We start from the raw sequence: 17,424 nt of genomic DNA on the forward strand, positions 1-17,424 counted from the left end.
CCGGGTTGTGGGTTTGATTTCCGCTGAGGCCACATACAACATAAATGTATGCACTCACTGTACAGTCAGTAGCTTTGTTTATTTCTGCATGTATCTTTATTTGACCAGGTATGTCATTGAGAACACATTCTCTTTTGAAATAACAACCTTTGGATAAAAGCATCAGCTATATGGCATCATTCTATATTAGGTTGTTCTGCTGGATGAGAACCTACTGAAGCTGGTCCATGACAACCCTCTGTACATCAGAGCCCACTGCAAGGCCATCCTGAGGGCGGCCATACACAGTGATGCCTACTTCCTGTCTAGTCACCTGATCATAGACTACTCTCTGCTGGTTGGACGAGATGACACCACAGACCAGCTGGTGGTGGGAATCATAGGTGCGAGAAAAGCTTTCAAACGTATTTTCATTGGCTATAACATTGATAACTGTTTGCTGGTGCTTACAGAAAAAATATCTAATTTCTCCATGCATGCTGCTTCAAAAAGGCATTTGAATGAATTTGTACTCTGCTGTATTTATAAAAGAAACATTCCTTCCATTGTGTCAGATTACATTCGGACGTTCACATGGGATAAGAAGCTGGAGATGGTGGTGAAATCCACAGGGATCTTGGGAGGGCAAGGTAATTCATCATCTGTCAGACGTCACCTTCCCCCTACATTAGTCCTTGAAGTCTATTTTAAGATTGTGCCCTTTCACATTTAGATCTCTAGTAGTTTTTTTTTTTATTATACAAAGACCTTTTGATTTCTTCCTGTAAATGAAAATTGCTATTGTGGTGTTTTGTGTCGCACTCACAGGTAAGATGCCCACAGTGGTGTCTCCGGAGCTGTACCGATCGCGTTTCTGTGAGGCCATGGACAAATACTTCCTCATGGTGCCTGACCACTGGACAGGTCTGGGGGTCAACTGCTAACTGACACCAGGGAGCTAGCCTGAGTTCCAGATCTGTTTGTGTCGTCTAGCCAATTCCTATGTCATTGTCACGGCATGTTTGGCAACACAGCATAAACGGATCTGGGACTCTGCTGCTAGCTGCAGAACTCAACATGGCCATCAGTTACCAGGGGGGACAGGAGACTACAATGCAGAAAAACCCTTTGCCCAATAAGGAACCATTAAAAGCATACTGGATGGATTGATGAAGAGTAATACAAGGCCAGTATACAACGACTCAATCATTCCATAGTATTATTATTATCTACTAGACTGTAAACGAGTGACTCGAGAGTATTATTGGAAGTCATGACTGTCCAGTAAAAGCTGGGCCCTAATTTATCCTGACATGGAAAGAACTTAATTCCCTAATCTTGACGTGTCAAACTGTTTCACGCGGGCACAGTGAGATGGCACTGGAAAAAAATCTTACTTGGTGGTCCTAGTTTGGTGAACAAATGAATCAATGTGATGTAAATGTACAGAGAGTATGTAATTAAAGATTAACACTGATTTCACAAATGTTTTAAACCTCCGTGTCAATGAGATGTTTTGTTTGTCCCATCTTGTGAAACTACATAGATGAGGATAGTCATTGCTCAGATGTCCCGACTAGACTGTAGACTTCACCATGAAATACTTACATGAATGGGGAATTGTTTTACCGGTATGTTGCCTCCTTGCAATCTATGTAGAGGCATTTGAGGGTTCCAAGGCTGAAATGGAGGATCCATTCTCATGTTTTTGGCATCTAATGCTTACCTAAGAAGTAATGTTTTAACTTGGTATCAAATAGGAAAGTACGGACATGACACACAGCACTAAATTAAAACAGATTTTTATATTATTGTACAATTCGTTCATAAAAAGACAAACAGCCTTGAGCATTTCATACTGCATCAGGAACTGGTATGAAAATCACTGATCCGATTGTCACAACTGACTGGTGGTGTGATGCTCCTTCTGGCATCATAATACTGATCCATGGCAGCATCCTAAATGGCTATATTCCCTATAGTGCACTACATAGGGTTCTTCTCAAGAGTATTACACTATGTAGGGAATAGGAGTCCATTTGGGACACAGACCCAATCTCTTCGTTACTTTCATTATCAACAAGCCTTGAGGTGTTTAAACTAACACTGTGCTTTTTAAAAAGTGTGTGCTCTGGGGTAGTTATTACAGACAAGGTTGTGCTTTACAATGACATGCAGAACGACATCTTGTTGCAGACATACACAAGTTTCTGATCATAGGAGTGTAAAAACATTGGTGTGGTTTTTTTCTTCAGGGTTAGAAGTGACATGACCCCAAGAGTTAATCAACTCATCTCAGTCACAAACATCCATAATACACAATCTAAGGCTCTATTCAATCTGTACAGTTGAAGCATGACAGATTCCGCTATAGAAATGTTAAGGTCGTCTCCGCTCAAGCAGGAACATTGCCTTTAAATGTAAAGCTGAACTTCTGCGATACGGATTGAATAGACACCACACGCACCAGAAGAATGCGTACACTTTTTTTGGAAAATGTAAATTAAAAAATGAATACAAAGGTTTAACAAGGCACTGGACAAGTTAGACTGGCACATTGCTGGTAGGTAGACAAACTAGATGGGAAAGGGGGATGGAGAGAGGTCAAGGTCCTGCTCTCCTTTACAGTTTAAGTGCAAGCAGTATTCTGTACCATAATATAAGCGTTAATAAATACCGTACAGGTGTCAACCTCTTCACTGGAGACCTGATCATGTAAACTACTGAAGCACTGTGGTCCTGTAACACTAGGGACAGGAACAGTCCTAGTCACCAATAACTACAGCCCAGAGCTTTTCCAGGTCAGTTGACGTGGGTGATTTCTATTGGTGTGGAAACAAGAAGTTGAAAGGGTACCACTTCTATCCGCCTCATGCACATTCCATCATGTTTCTTTATAATAGACTTAATTCTAGAATTGTGCTTTAGTTGGTTTGTGCTATACTCACATCTCTGGGCAGATCAGTATGAACGCTGACACAAAAATATACGTCAATATTTGGTACATCAATCAACCAAAATAAACTTCTTTTTTTTTTAAAAGGTCCTACAAACAAAATGGCTTTAATTAGAAAAGTCTCAGCTGCTGTCATAGATAGCCAAGCTGAGACAGAGTACCTAGATTTATCTGGATAAGAAACACCAGCAGGTAGGATCACATGAGGTTGAGCTCCAGCCATTAGGGGGGGACAGAGTCCTGTACAAGCCCCCACACAGGTTCTACTCTTGGGACACAAGCGAGGGATTTGTGGTGGTGGGAAACTGTGGCTCTGCAGACATCCTGGTAGTCTTTTAAAAGTCATAGGGGTCAAAAGGTTTCTGAGTCTGAGTCGTTTTCAGTGGTGCCCTGACTGGCACTTCCCTCGCTGGAGGGGCCAGAGGGGGCCTTGGGGCTACGAGGGTCCCGCGAACCCTTCTGCCTGGATAGGGCCCTCAGGAGGGAACCTGGGGAGGGGACTCCGGAGCTGCAAGGGGAGCAGAAAGGCATCATGGTAGCCAGAATGAGAGCCAGACAGTCAGCCACCTCCCTGCTAGGAGCGCAAGCTAGAGCAGGCGTCAGACCTGAGGGAAGAGAGAGGAGGGCAGGGAAATAGAAGAGGATAGGGTGGGGAGAAATAAGTAGGGAAGAGGAAGGGAAGATGGACAGAGAGAAAGAGGGGGGAGTAAACATGGAAGAAGCGGAGAGAGCAAAGCGAAAAACAGAGGTGAGGGGACAAGGGAAGAGAGGACAATGGGAGAAGGCAGCATTCCATTAGTACACAGCCAGCGCAGACAGTACACAGACAAGCAGACAGGGAATGCGTAAACCTAATTCATTATAGAGATAAGGAAAAACTCCTGGCCTTAATAACAATACTTGACAGGTGGAACTGGGACAGAGAGCTACAAACCAGTTAGATGCACACACACACTCTCTCGAGCCTACCAGAGCAAAAAGAGACAGACCGCTGTAGCTAGCTAGCTAATGTACATAGACATGCCAACACCACAGGCAGCTGATATAAAAGCAACATGCAGTTAGATCCCTTTAACACACTGGTACTGATTCATGCCCAGACCAGACCTTAAGACCTACCATTCTCATCCAACATCTGAACACTGGCCCCCCTGGACAGCAGGTCCTGGACAGCCTGTTTCAGACCGCTACGAGCTGCTAGGTGGAGCGGCCTGGGAGGGACAAACCAATCAGAAGGTTTGTAGTGGGGAGGGGCTAGACATTTCCACCCCAGAATAAATTCAGGTTGCTAGCGGACATAATATTTGGTTCTCGGTTCCAAGACTAACCATGGGCTATCTCTGACGAACACTTACGTCTGCAGTGCTGCGTTTGTGGCACCTATGAGAACAGTATCCTTTAGCCTCTCCAGGATGAACAGAACACAATCCTCCTTTCCCTGAAGGGGGGTGAAGCCAAATTAATATATTATGCACTATGATTGTAAATATAAACTCAGCAAAAAAAGAAATGGCCCTTTTTCAGGACCCTGTCTTTCAAAGATAATTCAAAAAAACTAACTTCACAGATCTTCATTGTAAAGGGTTTAAACACGGTTTCCCATGCTTGTTCAAAGAGCCATAAACAATTAATGAACATGAATCTGTGGAACAGTCGTTAAGACACTAACAGCTTACAGATGGTAGGCAATTAAGGTCACAGTTATGAAAACTTAGGACACTAAAGAGGCCTTTCTACGGACTCTGAAAGATGCCTAGGGTCCCTGCTCATCTGCGTGAACGTGCCTTAGGCATGCTGCAAGGAGGCATGAAGACTGCAGATGTGGCCAGGGCAATAAATTGCAATGTCTGTACTGTGAGACACCTCAGACAGCGCTACAGAACAGACAGCTGATCGTCCTCGCAGTGGCGGACCACGTGTAACAACACCTGCACAGGATCGGTACATCCAAACATCACCTGCCCGAGTTACACCAGGAACGGACAATCCCTCCATCATTAATCAGACTGTTCGCAATAGGCAAGAGAGGCTGGACTGAGGGCTTGTAGGCCTGTTGTAAGGCAGGTCCTCCCCACCGGAGACAACGTCACCTTTGGGCACAAACCCACCTTTGCTGGACCATACAGGACTGGCAAAAAGTGCTCTTCACTAACGAGTCGCGGTTTTGTCTCACCAGGGATTGATGGTCGGATTCGCGTTTATCATCGAAGGAATGAGCGTTACACCGAGGCCTGTACTCTGGAGCAGGATCGATTTGGAGGTGGAGGCTCCGTCATGTTCCGTCATGTTCATCATTGGACTGAGCTTGTTGTCATTGCAGGCAATCTCAACGCTGTGCGTTACAGGGAAGACATCCTCCTCCCTCATGTGGTACCCTTCAGGCAGGCTCATCCTGACATGACCCTCCAGCATGACAATGCCACCAGCCATACTGCTCGTTCTGTGCGGGATTTCTTGCAAGACAGGAATGTCAGTGTTCTGCCATGGCCAGCAAAGAGCCCGGATCTCAATCCCATTGAGCACGTCTGGAACCTGTTGGATCGGAGGGTGAGGGCTCGGCCCATTCCCCCCAGAAATATCCAGGAACTTGCAGGTGCCTTGGTGGAAGAGTGGGGTAACGTCTCACAGCAAGAACTGACAAATCTGGTGCAGTCCATGAGGAGATGCACTGCAGTACTTAATATACTGACTGTTACTTTTGATTTTGACCCCCCCTTTGTTCAGGGACACATTATTCCATTTCTGTTAGTCACATGTCTGTGGAACTTGTTCAGTTTATGTCTCAGTTGTTGAATCTTATGTTCCTACAAATATTTACACATGTTAAGTTTGCTGAAAATAAACGCAGTTGACAGTGAGTGAGTTTCTTTTTTTGCTGAGTTTAGTATTTGTATGTGGTATGTACAAATGCCATGTCAAAGAAATGGGGAGAGAAATCTCCCTAGAGGACACTCACGCTACTGCAGGCCAGGTGGAGGGCTGTGTTGCCATTCTGGTCGACCAAACCCAGGCTGGCGTTGGCACTGGTCAACAGCACCTCTACAGCCCCCACTCCTCCCTTCTCAGCAGCCATCATCAGCGCACTGCGCCCTGATTGATCCACAGCATCCACAGGTGCATCATGGGACAGAAGCAGTTGGACACAGTCCACATGACCAGAGAACGCTGCAGCATGGAGTGGAGTCCTGGGAGAGAAAGCAGAGGATGTGGGAGGAAAGGAAAGCAGAAGGAGGAAGAGAACACAGAAGTTAGAGATTGAGGCTGTGTTAGATACAGCTCCATCTGATCCAGGTCAACTCCAATATGTATCTGAATCGGGTGTGTGACGACCAGTGGTGTAAAGTACTTAGGTCGTTTTTGGTGCATCTGTACTTTACTATTTATATTTTTTTTACAGTTTTTACAGTTTTTACTCCACTACATTCCTAAAGAAAATAATGTACTTTTTACTCCATGCATTTTCCCCTGACACACAAAAGTAATTGTTTTGAATGCTTAACAGGACAGTAAAATGGTCCAATTCACACACTTATCAAGAGAACATCCCTGGTTATCCCTACTGCCTCTGATCTGGCAGATTGACTAAACACACATGCTTCATTTGTAAATTATGTCTGAGTGTTGGAGCGTGCCCAAGGCAATCTGTGAAGAAAATAGAAAAAAAAGAAAATGATGCGGTCTGGTTTGCTTGAAATTATTTATACTTTTACTTTTGATACTTAAGTATTTTTAAAACCAAATAATTTTAGACTTTTCCTCAAGTAGAATTTTAATGGGTGACTCGCTTTTCTGTTAAGGTATCTTTCTTTACTTTTACTCAAGTATGACACTCGGGTACTTTTTCCACCACTGGTGACGACCTACCTATCTTTAGTATCCTTACAGCTGGCGATGTCTGATCCCATGGCCTCCAGCAGTAGTGCGGCACAGGATTCATGATCATTCACCCTGGGAAGCAAAACAAGGAATGTAAACACCGTTGTCCATGAGGCAAAACACAGTCAACACTGACATCTTGTACATGTATGTGAAGACTTACACAGCACAGTGCAGGGGAGTGAAGGGGTTCCCATCGATACAGCGACAACCTTTCTGTTCCAGCAGTACCTCCACACAGCCCTCATGACCTGGATACACACACACACACACACACAAGAGTATTAGAACATGCCAACATAAAAGGTATTTCACATAAAATGTACACGTAGAGACAAAATCCTCAGGCACACTAGTGACTGACCATAGTAGCAGGCCCAGTGTAGTAGGTAGGTCTTGTGACTGACCATAGTAGCAGGCCCAGTGTAGTAGGTAGGTCTAGTGACTGACCATAGTAGCAGGCCCAGTGCAGGGGGGTGGTCTAGTGACTGACCATAGTAGCAGGCCCAGTGTAGTAGGTAGGTCTAGTGACTGACCATAGTAGCAGGCCCAGTGTAGTAGGTAGGTCTAGTGACTGACCATAGTAGCAGGCCCAGTGTAGTAGGTAGGTCTAGTGACTGACCATAGTAGCAGGCCCAGTGTAGTAGGTAGGTCTAGTGACTGACCATAGTAGCAGGCCCAGTGCAGGGGGGTGGTCTAGTGACTGACCATAGTAGCAGGCCCAGTGTGTAGTAGGTCACTAGGTAGGTCTAGTGACTGACCATAGTAGCAGGCCCAGTGCAGGGGGTGGGTGACTGACCTAGCAGGCCCAGTGACTGACCATAGTAGCAGGCCCAGTGTAGTAGGTAGGTCTAGTGACTGACCATAGTAGCAGGCCCAGTGCGGGGGGGTGGTCTAGTGACTGACCATAGCAGCAGGCCCAGTGCGGGGGGGTGGTCTAGTGACTGACCATAGTAGCAGGCCCAGTGTAGTAGGTAGGTCTAGTGACTGACCATAGTAGCAGGCCCAGTGCAGGGGAGTGGTCTAGTGACTGACCATAGTAGCAGGCCCAGTGTAGGTCTAGTGAGGTAGGTCTAGTGACTGACCATAGTAGCAGGCCCAGTGCAGGGGGTGGTCTAGTGACTGACCATAGTAGCAGGCCCAGTGTGCGGGGGTGGTCTAGTGACTGACCATAGTAGCAGGCCCAGTGCGGGGGTGGTCTAGTGACTGACCATAGTAGCAGGCCCAGTGTAGTAGGTAGGTCTAGTGACTGACCATAGTAGCAGGCCCAGTGCAGGGGGGTGGTCTAGTGACTGACCATAGTAGCAGGCCCAGTGTAGTAGGTAGGTCTAGTGACTGACCATAGTAGCAGGCCCAGTGCAGGGGGGTGTACCCCTGGTGGTCTCGGAGGCGGGGTGTGGGCGGTTCAGAAAAAGCGATACTCAGCAGCTCAGCAAGCCAGGATGCGTGGCCCCTCGCTGCAGCCAGATGGAGGGCTGTACGGCCCCTGGAGTCCCCCAGCAACACAGAGGCCTCCTGCTCCAACAGACACTGGACACACTCCTCCTGACCACACAGCAGCTGGGAGAGGAAGAGGAAGAAAGAGAGGAGAAAATGGGTACGAGACAGAGATCACCTTAAAACTTTTAGACTGGACAAAGAGATCATGTAGAAGCTACCCAGAATTCAGTACAATCACACACACAGCCATACACACACACTCACCCCAAGGTGCAGGGCTGTCAGGCCATGGCTGTCTGCTGTGTCTACAGCAGCCTCTCTCTCCAGCAGCAGAGACACAGCGTCCACATGTCCCCCTGCCACCGCCAGCATCAGAGGAGTCCTGACAGGGACAGAGGGGACAGTCAGAGTGGGACAAACAGATCGGTAGACACACACAATCCCAAATCAAAGCCCATGTACTAGTATTGTAGGTTCGGTGGAATTTATCATATTACTTCCATTCATCCAATCAGATCTGAAAGGATTAGATGAGTGTAAGCAATACAGCCCAAATTTGACCTCGCTTATCAGGAGAGAAAGGTGAGCGCAAGATATTACCATATAATGTATACCTATCCAGTCCCTTTATAACTATACTAAATAAAAATCTAAAAACGCAACATGCAACAATTTCTATGATTTTACTGAGTTCACATGAGGAAATCAGTCAATTGAAATGATTTAATTAGGCCCAAATCTATCACAACTGGGAATACAGATATGCATCTGTTGGTCACAGATACCATTAAAAAAAGGTAAGGCGTGGATCAGAAAACCAGCCAGTATCTGGTGTAACCACCATTTGCCTCATGCAGCACGACATCTTTGCATAGAATTCATCGGGCTGTTTATTGTGGCTTGTGGAATCTTGTCCCATTCCTCTTCAATGGCTATGCGAAGTTGCTAGATGTTGGCGGGAACTAGAACATGCTGTTGTACACGTCGATCCAGGGCATCCCAAACATGCTCAATGGGTGACATGAATGGTGAGTATGCTGTTCATTCAAGAACTGGGACATTTTCAGCTTCCAATAATTGTGTACGGATCCTTGTGACATGGGGCCATGCATTATCATGCTGAAACATGAAGTGATGGCGGAGGATTAATGGCACGACATTAGAATCTCATTACGGTTTCTCTGTGCATTCGAATTGCCATCGATAAAATGCAATTGTGTTCGTTGTCCGTAGCTTATTCCTGCCCATACCATAACCCCACTGCCACCATGGGGCACTCTGTTCACAACATTGACATCAGCAAGCCGCTTGCCCACACGATGCCGTACACGCTGTCTGCCATCTGCCCAGTACAGTTGAAATTGGGATTCATCCGTGAAGAGCAGATTCTCCAGTGTGCCAGTGGACATCGAAGACCCTGGTGAGGACAACGAGCACGCAGATGAGCTTTCCTGAGATGTTTCTGACTGGTTGTGCAAACCCAGTCTCATCAACTGTCCCAGTGGCTGGTCTCAAACGATCCCGCAGGTGAAGAAGCCTTATCTGGCGGTCCTGTCCTGGGCTGGCGTGGTTACATGTGGTTGGATGTACTGCCAAATTCTCTAAAACAAAGTTGGATGCAGCTTATGGCAGAGAAATTAACATTAAATTATCTGGCAATACTTCTGGTGGACATTCCTGAAGTCAGCATGTCAATTGCACGCTACCTCAAAACATGAGACATCTGTGGCCTTGTGTTGTGTGACAAAACAGCACATTTTAGAATGTCCTTTTATTGTCCCCAGCAGAAGGTGCACTTGTGTAATAATCATGCTGTCTAATCAGCTTCTTGATATGCCACACCTGTGAATGACAGGTGTGGCAAAGGAGAAATGCTCACTAACAATGATGTAAACAAATTTGTGCACAAACTTTGAGAGAAATAAGCTTTGTGTGTATGGAACATTTCTGGGATGTTTAATTTCAGCTGATGAAACATGGGACCAACACTTCAGAAGTAGTGTTTATATTTCTGTTCAGTGTACATGAATGGTTAACATGTTTCTAAAACCAATCCAATAGATATACAATAGATGGATAGAAGAATGGATTGGTCAACTCACTGTCCCCGAGAGTCTGCAGCATCCACCAGGTCTGCACTGTCTTGGTCATCCAGCAGGAGGCGTACACACGAGGTATGGCCATTCATCACTAAGGACAGAGAGGAGAGAGAGAGAGAGAAGGGAAACTGAGTACAGATCTAGTGCACACAGACCTGTGGAGGCTGCTGAGGGGAGAACGGCTCATAATAATGTCCAGAATGGAGCAAATGGAATGGCACATGGAAACCATATGTCTGCTGTATTTGATACCATTCCACTCCAGCTCCAGTCATTACCACATGCCCATCCTCCCAAATGTAGGTGCCACCAACCTCCTGTGACATGACCACAAAAAAAAAGAGTATTTCAAATTCTCACAATCACGCACACACTGGTCTCCATTACCTGCTAGGTGTACAGGGGTGCGTCCCCTGTTGGCATCTGTGGTGCGTGGCGAGGCCCCCTGGCTGATGAGGGTGTGGACACAGTCCGTGTGGCCCCTGAGGGCTGCTAGGGCCAGAGGAGTACGACCAGCCTCATCCCCTTGGTCCACTTCCCTCTCCCCCTGCAGCAACACCTCCAGAGCCTGGGCATGGCCGTGGTACGCCTGGAGGATGGAGAGACACAGACAGATTACACACATGCCAGCTGTTGGCTTTCAAAGACACAGTCCTTGCAATGTATACTCTGTCAAATCAATCAAATCAAATTTTATTTGTCACATACACATGGTTAGCAGATGTTAATGCGAGTGTAGCGAAATGCTTGTGCTTCTAGTTCCGACAATGCAGTAATAACCAACAAGTAATCTAACTAACAATTCCTAATCTACTGTCTTATACACAGTGTAAGGGGATAAAGAATATGTACATAAGGATATATGAGTGAGTGATGGTACAGAGCAGCATAGGCAAGATACAGTAGATGGTATCGAGTACAGTATATACATGTGAGATGAATATGTAAACAAAGTGGCATAGTTAAAGTGGCTAGTGATACATGTATTACATAAGGATGCAGTCGATGATATAGAGTACAGTATATAGGTATGCATATGAGATGAATAATGTAGGGTAAGTAACATTATATAAGGTAGCATTGTTTAAAGTGGCTAGTGATATATTTACAACATTTCCCATCAATTCCCATTATTAAAGTGGCTGGAGTTGAGTCAGTGTCAGTGTGTAGGCAGCAGCCACTCAATGTTAGTGGTGGCTGTTTAACAGTCTGATGGCCTTGAGATAGAAGCTGTTTTTCAGTCTCTCGGTCCCAGCTTTGATGCACCTGTACTGACCTCGCCTTCTGGATGATAGCGGGGTGAACAGGCAGTGGCTCGGGTGGTAGATGTCCTTGATGATCTTTATGGCCTTCCTGTAACATCGGGTGGTGTAGGTGTCCTGGAGGGCAGGTAGTTTGCCCCGATGATGCGTTGTGCAGACCTCACTACCCTCTGGAGAGCCTTACGGTTGAGGGCGGAGCAGTTGCCGTACCAGGCGGTGATACAGCCCGCCAGGATGCTCTCGATTGTGCCTCTGTAGAAGTTTGTGAGTGCTTTTGGTGACAAGCCGAATTTCTTCAGCCTCCTGAGGTTGAAGAGGCGCTGCTGCGCCTTCTTCACGATGCTGTCTGTGTGAGTGAACCAATTCAGTTTGTCTGTGATGTGTATGCCGAGGAACTTAAAACTTGCTACTCTCTCCACTACTGTTCCATCGATGTGGATAGGGGGTGTTCCCTCTGCTGTTTCCTGAAGTCCACAATCATCTCCTTAGTTTTGTTGACGTTGAGTGTGAGGTTATTTTCCTGACACCACACTCCGAGGGCCCTCACCTCCTCCCTGTAGGCCGTCTCGTCGTTGTTGGTAATCAAGCCTACCACTGTTGTGTCGTCCGCAAACTTGATGATTGAGTTGGAGGCGTGCGTGGCCACGCAGTCGTGGGTGAACAGGGAGTACAGGAGAGGGCTCAGAACGCACCCTTGTGGGGCCCCAGTGTTGAGGATCAGCGGGGAGGAGATGTTGTTACCTACCCTCACCACCTGGGGGCGGCCCGTCAGGAAGTCCAGTACCCAGTTGCACAGGGCGGGGTCCAGACCCAGGGTCTCGAGCTTGATGACGAGCTTGGAGGGTACTATGGTGTTGAATGCCGAGCTGTAGTCGATGAACAGCATTCTCACATAGGTATTCCTCTTGTCCAGATGGGTTAGGGCAGTGTGCAGTGTGGTTGAGATTGCATCGTCTGTGGACCTATTTGAGCGGTAAGCAAATTGGAGTGGGTCTAGGGAGTCAGGTAGGGTGGAGGTGATATGGTCCTTGACTAGTCTCTCAAAGCACTTCATGATGACGGAAGTGAGTGCTACGGGCGGTAGTCGTTTAGCTCAGTTACCTTAGCTTTCTTGGGAACAGGAACGATGGTGGCCCTCTTGAAGCATGTGGGAACAGCAGACTGGTATAGGGATTGATTGAATATGTCCGTAAACACACCAGCCAGTTGGTCTGCGCATGCTCTGAGGGCGCGGCTGGGGATGCCGTCTGGGCATGCAGCCAGGGTTAACACGTTTAAATGTTTTACTCACCTCGGCTGCAGTGAAGGAGAGACCGCATTTTTCCGTTGCAGGCAGTGTCAGTGGCACTGTATTGTCCTCAAAGCGGGCAACAAAGTTATTTAGTCTACCTGGGAGCAAGACATCCTGGTTGACTGGGCTGGATTTCTTCCTGTAGTCCGTGATTGACTGTAGACCCTGCCACATGCCTCTTGTGTCTGAGCCGTTGAATTGGGATTCTACTTTGTCTCTGTACTGACGCTTAGCTTGTTTGATAGCCTTACGGAGGGAATAGCTGCATTGTTTGTATTCAGTCATGTTGCCAGACACCTTGCCCTGATTGAAAGCAGTGGTTCGTGCTCTGTGGTCTGTGGTACTGTATGTATGGCTGTATGTAAGTGATAACGCCAGTTATCCATTTGTATGTATGTAAGTGATAACGCCAGTTATCCATTTGTATGTATGTAAGTGATAAAGCCAGTTATCCATTTGTATGTATGTAAGTGATAACGCCAGTTATCCATTTGTATGTATGTAAATGATAACGCCAGTTATCCATTTGTATGTATGTAAGTGATAACGCCAGTTATCCATTTGTATGTATGTAAGTGATAACGCCAGTTATCCATTTGTATGTATGTAAGTGATAACGCCAGTTATCCATTTGTATGTATGTAAGTGATAACGCCAGTTATCCATTTGTATGTATGTAAGTGATAAAGCCAGTTATCCATTTGTATGTATGTAAGTGATAACGCCAGTTATCCATTGACCAAATAACTAGTCTTTCTCCTGCTCAGGTCAAAAGATCAGGAAGAAAACCCTCTTCACCCCCTTTATAATGCATGGCTAGAGTGGATATGTGATAATGTATGCCTGAGTATGATAATGACTCACAGCGAGGTGCAGGGGGCTCCTGGCACACAGAGATTCTGGGTGCTCCTGGTGACTCTCGTCTCGGTCCAACAGCTGAAACCACAACCACAGACAACACAGTTCACATCAAAACAAATCATTTCAATTCCCTAAGTGGTATTTGTGAGCTGTGTGTATTGGCGATATCTTGTAAAACTGTAGTTGAAGCTCTACACACAGATACCATTAACTAGCGGATGAGGCAAATGACAAGAGCCACCTCTAGATTATATAACCCTCAAAAAATAGATTTTGTTCATGTGTGGCGTGCGCAGATTTCGCATAAGCGTGTGAGTGTGTGTGTTTGTGTGTGTGTGCTCACCAGCTCTAGACAGTGTCTGTGGCCATAGGCTGCAGCATAGTGGACAGGACTATAGCCCTGCTTGTCTTTCAGAGAGGCAGTAGCACCACTTTGCAACAGGAACTCCAGACATCTAGTAGAAAAAGACAACATCGTCAGACGCAAACACTAAAATAAAAGGTTCCTTCAAAAGTGAACAAAGCCACAGACTGGGAGGTGATATGAGAGAGAGAGAGAGAGAGAGAGACAGACATGTTCAACAGACACATGCAAAAGCTTTTCAAACAAGCTGAGAGACAATGACAAAAGGTATTGTCTGTCTGAACTGGTCTGTGTACACAGAGTAGAGAAAGAGAGAGATAGGGTCGTTCTCAAATACAGATAGAATAATACTCGTAGAAATAAAACTGTGTACTCACAGTGCAGCCTCCTTCTCCTTCTCTGCCTGCACCCCTTCACTCTCTGGCTCCAGAGCCTGACGTCGCCTTCACAAGACACACACAGCAGAAAAACATTAAGACATGTACCATTTTTTTCTGACAATTGTTTATGCAAAAATAAAACCTATGGGAAAAGTGGGGTTTAGATGGACCCTCCATCTAGAATTCAGGGTTCGTATTCAGGGTCATCAGGCGTTTACAGCTGTGCTAAATGCCCTGGTATTAAGACTACTCAGGGGTGTGAACACTGGACAAAACTATGCAGCAGACTTGGGATGGACATTTGAAATGACTTCACAATTCAAATAATATTCTAACATTTCTTTGGATATCCAGATAGAATTTTGACTGGTATCCTCTGGTAGTTTTCAACTAACAGTCAGCAACAGTGATAGAGATGTCTGATGTTCACTGTGATAGAGTCCGTTTCAAAAACGTTCTACATTGATCTGTGTCAGGTATTGTGAAATCTCCGTTAGATGTGTGCCTGTTATCACTGGGCTATTTGAAGAAAATACAATAGGCTACCGTTGTCAGGGCTGACTGGAGGGTGAAATGCACTGGATGCCTTTTCAACTAAAGTGCAACAGGAGAGACAATTAACTTGAAAATAAAACAATTACTTTGTGCGTCCTCAGAACTGTAGGCTGTTGACAGTGCTAACGATAAAAATATATAATCACACGCGATCGAATACTAACGCCCATTCGGATATTCAAATAACTGTGCCCATCCCGAGTACGTACAGACACCTAGTTAGTTCATAGTTAGTCATCTTTAATGAATCTCTCCTCATTGGTCTTTCAAGCATCCAAGTGGGTGTGTATCTTCCTGATAACCAATGAGGGGACTTTCAGCGCATCGAGCCTCTCAATTAGAACCATGCACTTGGCTACGCAGACACTCGTTCACATGAGCGAGCGGTGTGGGTGAAATTATTGAATAACAAGTGCACGTTTATTTTGCAAAGCTCGTGCACGCATCGTGGCAGGTGAGGTGTGCATGTAAGGCAAATGTTCACTTTGTCATGCATTGCTGTAAATGGGAGACTAAGTGGGAATTTAACTCTAATGCGGAAGTTAGGAATCGTCACTAAGTCTGGTCAGGGAGCTTCACCTTCTGTCCAGGTCGGAGGCAGCTGCGTAGTGCAAGGCAGAGCGCCCCCACTGGTCAGTGGCATTAATGCATGTCCCACACGACACCAGGGTCTCCAGGCACTGATAGTGACGACTGGCAGCCGCATAGTGGAGAGGGGTCCTGGAGAGAGAGAGATGGCCAGACACACAGAGAGATGGCCAGACACACACAGAGAGATGGCCAGACACACACAGAGAGATGGCCAGACACACACAGAGAGATGGCCAGACACACACAGAGAGATGGCCAGACACACACAGAAGGACAGAGTAAATGTCTGCACATTTGATTTGAGTCACACTTTAGAGATATAAAAAGGTTGAAAAGAGTTAACTAAAGTGTTGAGTCAGAGGACTGAGGAAATGGCTGTGACCACACAAACACACCTACACAGGAACTGGAGAGAGGAACTGACAGAAAAAGACCACAAACGGATGCAGCCCCCACTCTAAGCTCTGTTCTATTTCTCCAAGATCTCCTTTCAGCAGGGTCTTCAGCTCAGTAAGAACCAGCTTTCAACAACTGTCGTCCATACACACCAATTCACTGTCCCCACTAAGGCCCCGTTCATCTGGCCCTACCTCAGACCTCCCCACCCTTCTACTTGCCCTCTAAGAGAACCCACCTGCCACACTTGTCCCTCCGGTTGTGGTCCCCACCGCTGCTCAGAAGCAACTTCACACACTCAACATTACTGCAGAACGAAACAGAGGGAGAGGAAGAGGAGAAGACATTTTATAATCATGACAAATTCTGTTTTGAAGAGTACAGTGACATGATGTACAGACACAAACACCCGATGAAGCCCTTCTGACAGAAATGTTGAAATAATGTACAGGAGCATACACAATAATGTGCAGGTATTTATCTTACTTAGACACACACACACACTCACCCCCCGGCGGCGGCAGCATGTAGACAGGTCCTCCCCAGTGCGTCTGGGGTGTGGATCTGGAAGCCTGCAGACAGAGCCGAGGACGAGGGGTCGTTACTGAGGGGACACATTATGCTATACCTCCTTCCTACAGGGGGTGATGTACACAGAGAGGGGGCAACATACAGCCACATAGCAGGGAAAACAGACAGAGGAAGAAAGTGGGAGAGACACAAAGGACAGGGAGGTGGAGAAAGAGACGGCTGTTAACGCAGGAAAACACACAGGATTACAAGGTGAGGTAAGGTGACAGACAGGCAGGCTAGAAAACACACATGCTGAGATAGTCTAATACTCTTACTTCTACACGTACTTCTACTCTGAAAGCACACAAAACAGAAAAAGAGAGAAAGACTGTAGGCAGGGGAAGCATGCTATAAGTTAAGGAGTGTTCGTGCAGAGTTCTATTTGCATCCACATCACGCTGTCACACTTTGGTCCTGCCTAGAATCTGAGTATGCTAGGTCAAACCATTCTAGTCAATTAAGGGGGAGGGGGGTTAACAGCTATGGATACTGAAGGCTATGAATATTGCCCTTAAACCACCCCTCTAACCCTGAGGTTCAAGCCAGCTGTCTCCTCAGCACAAATAAAAGTGTGCAGCTGCACAGAGTGCTCCAGCTCATGTAAATCACTCAACATCAAAGGCCTTCCTTTGTTGTTTTCCTACAGTAGAGGCCTCAGAGCCCTCACAGAGCTCAATTTCCTCCTACCGTATGTGTCTGACCCCACAGTCAAATTTAACTGCACAGCTCCTTTCAAACAGAGCCTGAGACTTCCAGACTGGAGCCAAAATTGTCTCTAGATAGAGGTTTGCCAGTATCTAT

The 17,424-nt window shown here is 46.3% G+C and overlaps 2 protein-coding genes across 4 annotated transcripts in view; one reads left to right on the forward strand and one right to left on the reverse strand.

The window, feature by feature from the left end:
- The window catches only part of LOC135519339 (1-phosphatidylinositol 3-phosphate 5-kinase-like), a 29,178-nt gene extending 27,704 nt beyond the window's left edge, over positions 1 to 1,474 (forward strand). Inside the window, 3 exon segments of the mRNA XM_064944514.1 lie at positions 191 to 383; positions 555 to 629; positions 808 to 1,474. Of these exon segments, the coding sequence (XP_064800586.1) occupies positions 191 to 383; positions 555 to 629; positions 808 to 923 (384 nt within the window). The 3' untranslated portion in view covers positions 924 to 1,474.
- A 291-nt stretch (positions 1,475 to 1,765) lies between these two features.
- LOC135519340 (serine/threonine-protein phosphatase 6 regulatory ankyrin repeat subunit B-like) overlaps positions 1,766 to 17,424 on the reverse strand; it is a 33,827-nt gene continuing 18,168 nt past the window's right edge. Inside the window, exons 12-27 of one of the 3 annotated variants that reach the window (XM_064944516.1) lie at positions 16,559 to 16,622; positions 16,289 to 16,357; positions 15,643 to 15,783; positions 14,506 to 14,571; positions 14,108 to 14,219; positions 13,768 to 13,839; positions 10,738 to 10,939; positions 10,354 to 10,441; positions 8,516 to 8,633; positions 8,152 to 8,371; positions 6,975 to 7,062; positions 6,800 to 6,883; positions 5,892 to 6,120; positions 4,291 to 4,373; positions 4,055 to 4,146; positions 1,766 to 3,540 (exon numbers count right to left, since the gene is read on the reverse strand). In XM_064944516.1, the coding sequence (XP_064800588.1) occupies positions 3,287 to 3,540; positions 4,055 to 4,146; positions 4,291 to 4,373; positions 5,892 to 6,120; positions 6,800 to 6,883; positions 6,975 to 7,062; positions 8,152 to 8,371; positions 8,516 to 8,633; positions 10,354 to 10,441; positions 10,738 to 10,939; positions 13,768 to 13,839; positions 14,108 to 14,219; positions 14,506 to 14,571; positions 15,643 to 15,783; positions 16,289 to 16,357; positions 16,559 to 16,622 (1,982 nt within the window). In that variant the 3' untranslated portion in view covers positions 1,766 to 3,286. Of the gene's footprint in view, positions 3,541 to 4,054; positions 4,147 to 4,290; positions 4,374 to 5,891; positions 6,121 to 6,799; positions 6,884 to 6,974; positions 7,063 to 8,151; positions 8,372 to 8,515; positions 8,634 to 10,353; positions 10,442 to 10,737; positions 10,940 to 13,767; positions 13,840 to 14,107; positions 14,220 to 14,505; positions 14,572 to 15,642; positions 15,784 to 16,288; positions 16,358 to 16,558; positions 16,686 to 17,424 lie in introns of all 3 variants that reach the window. The other 2 variants (XM_064944515.1, XM_064944517.1) reach the window with 2 other exon arrangements.

The sequence above is a fragment of the Oncorhynchus masou genome, chromosome 29, assembly GCF_036934945.1.
Source record: "Oncorhynchus masou masou isolate Uvic2021 chromosome 29, UVic_Omas_1.1, whole genome shotgun sequence".
In the NCBI taxonomy this organism is placed as follows: Eukaryota; Metazoa; Chordata; class Actinopteri; order Salmoniformes; family Salmonidae; genus Oncorhynchus; species Oncorhynchus masou.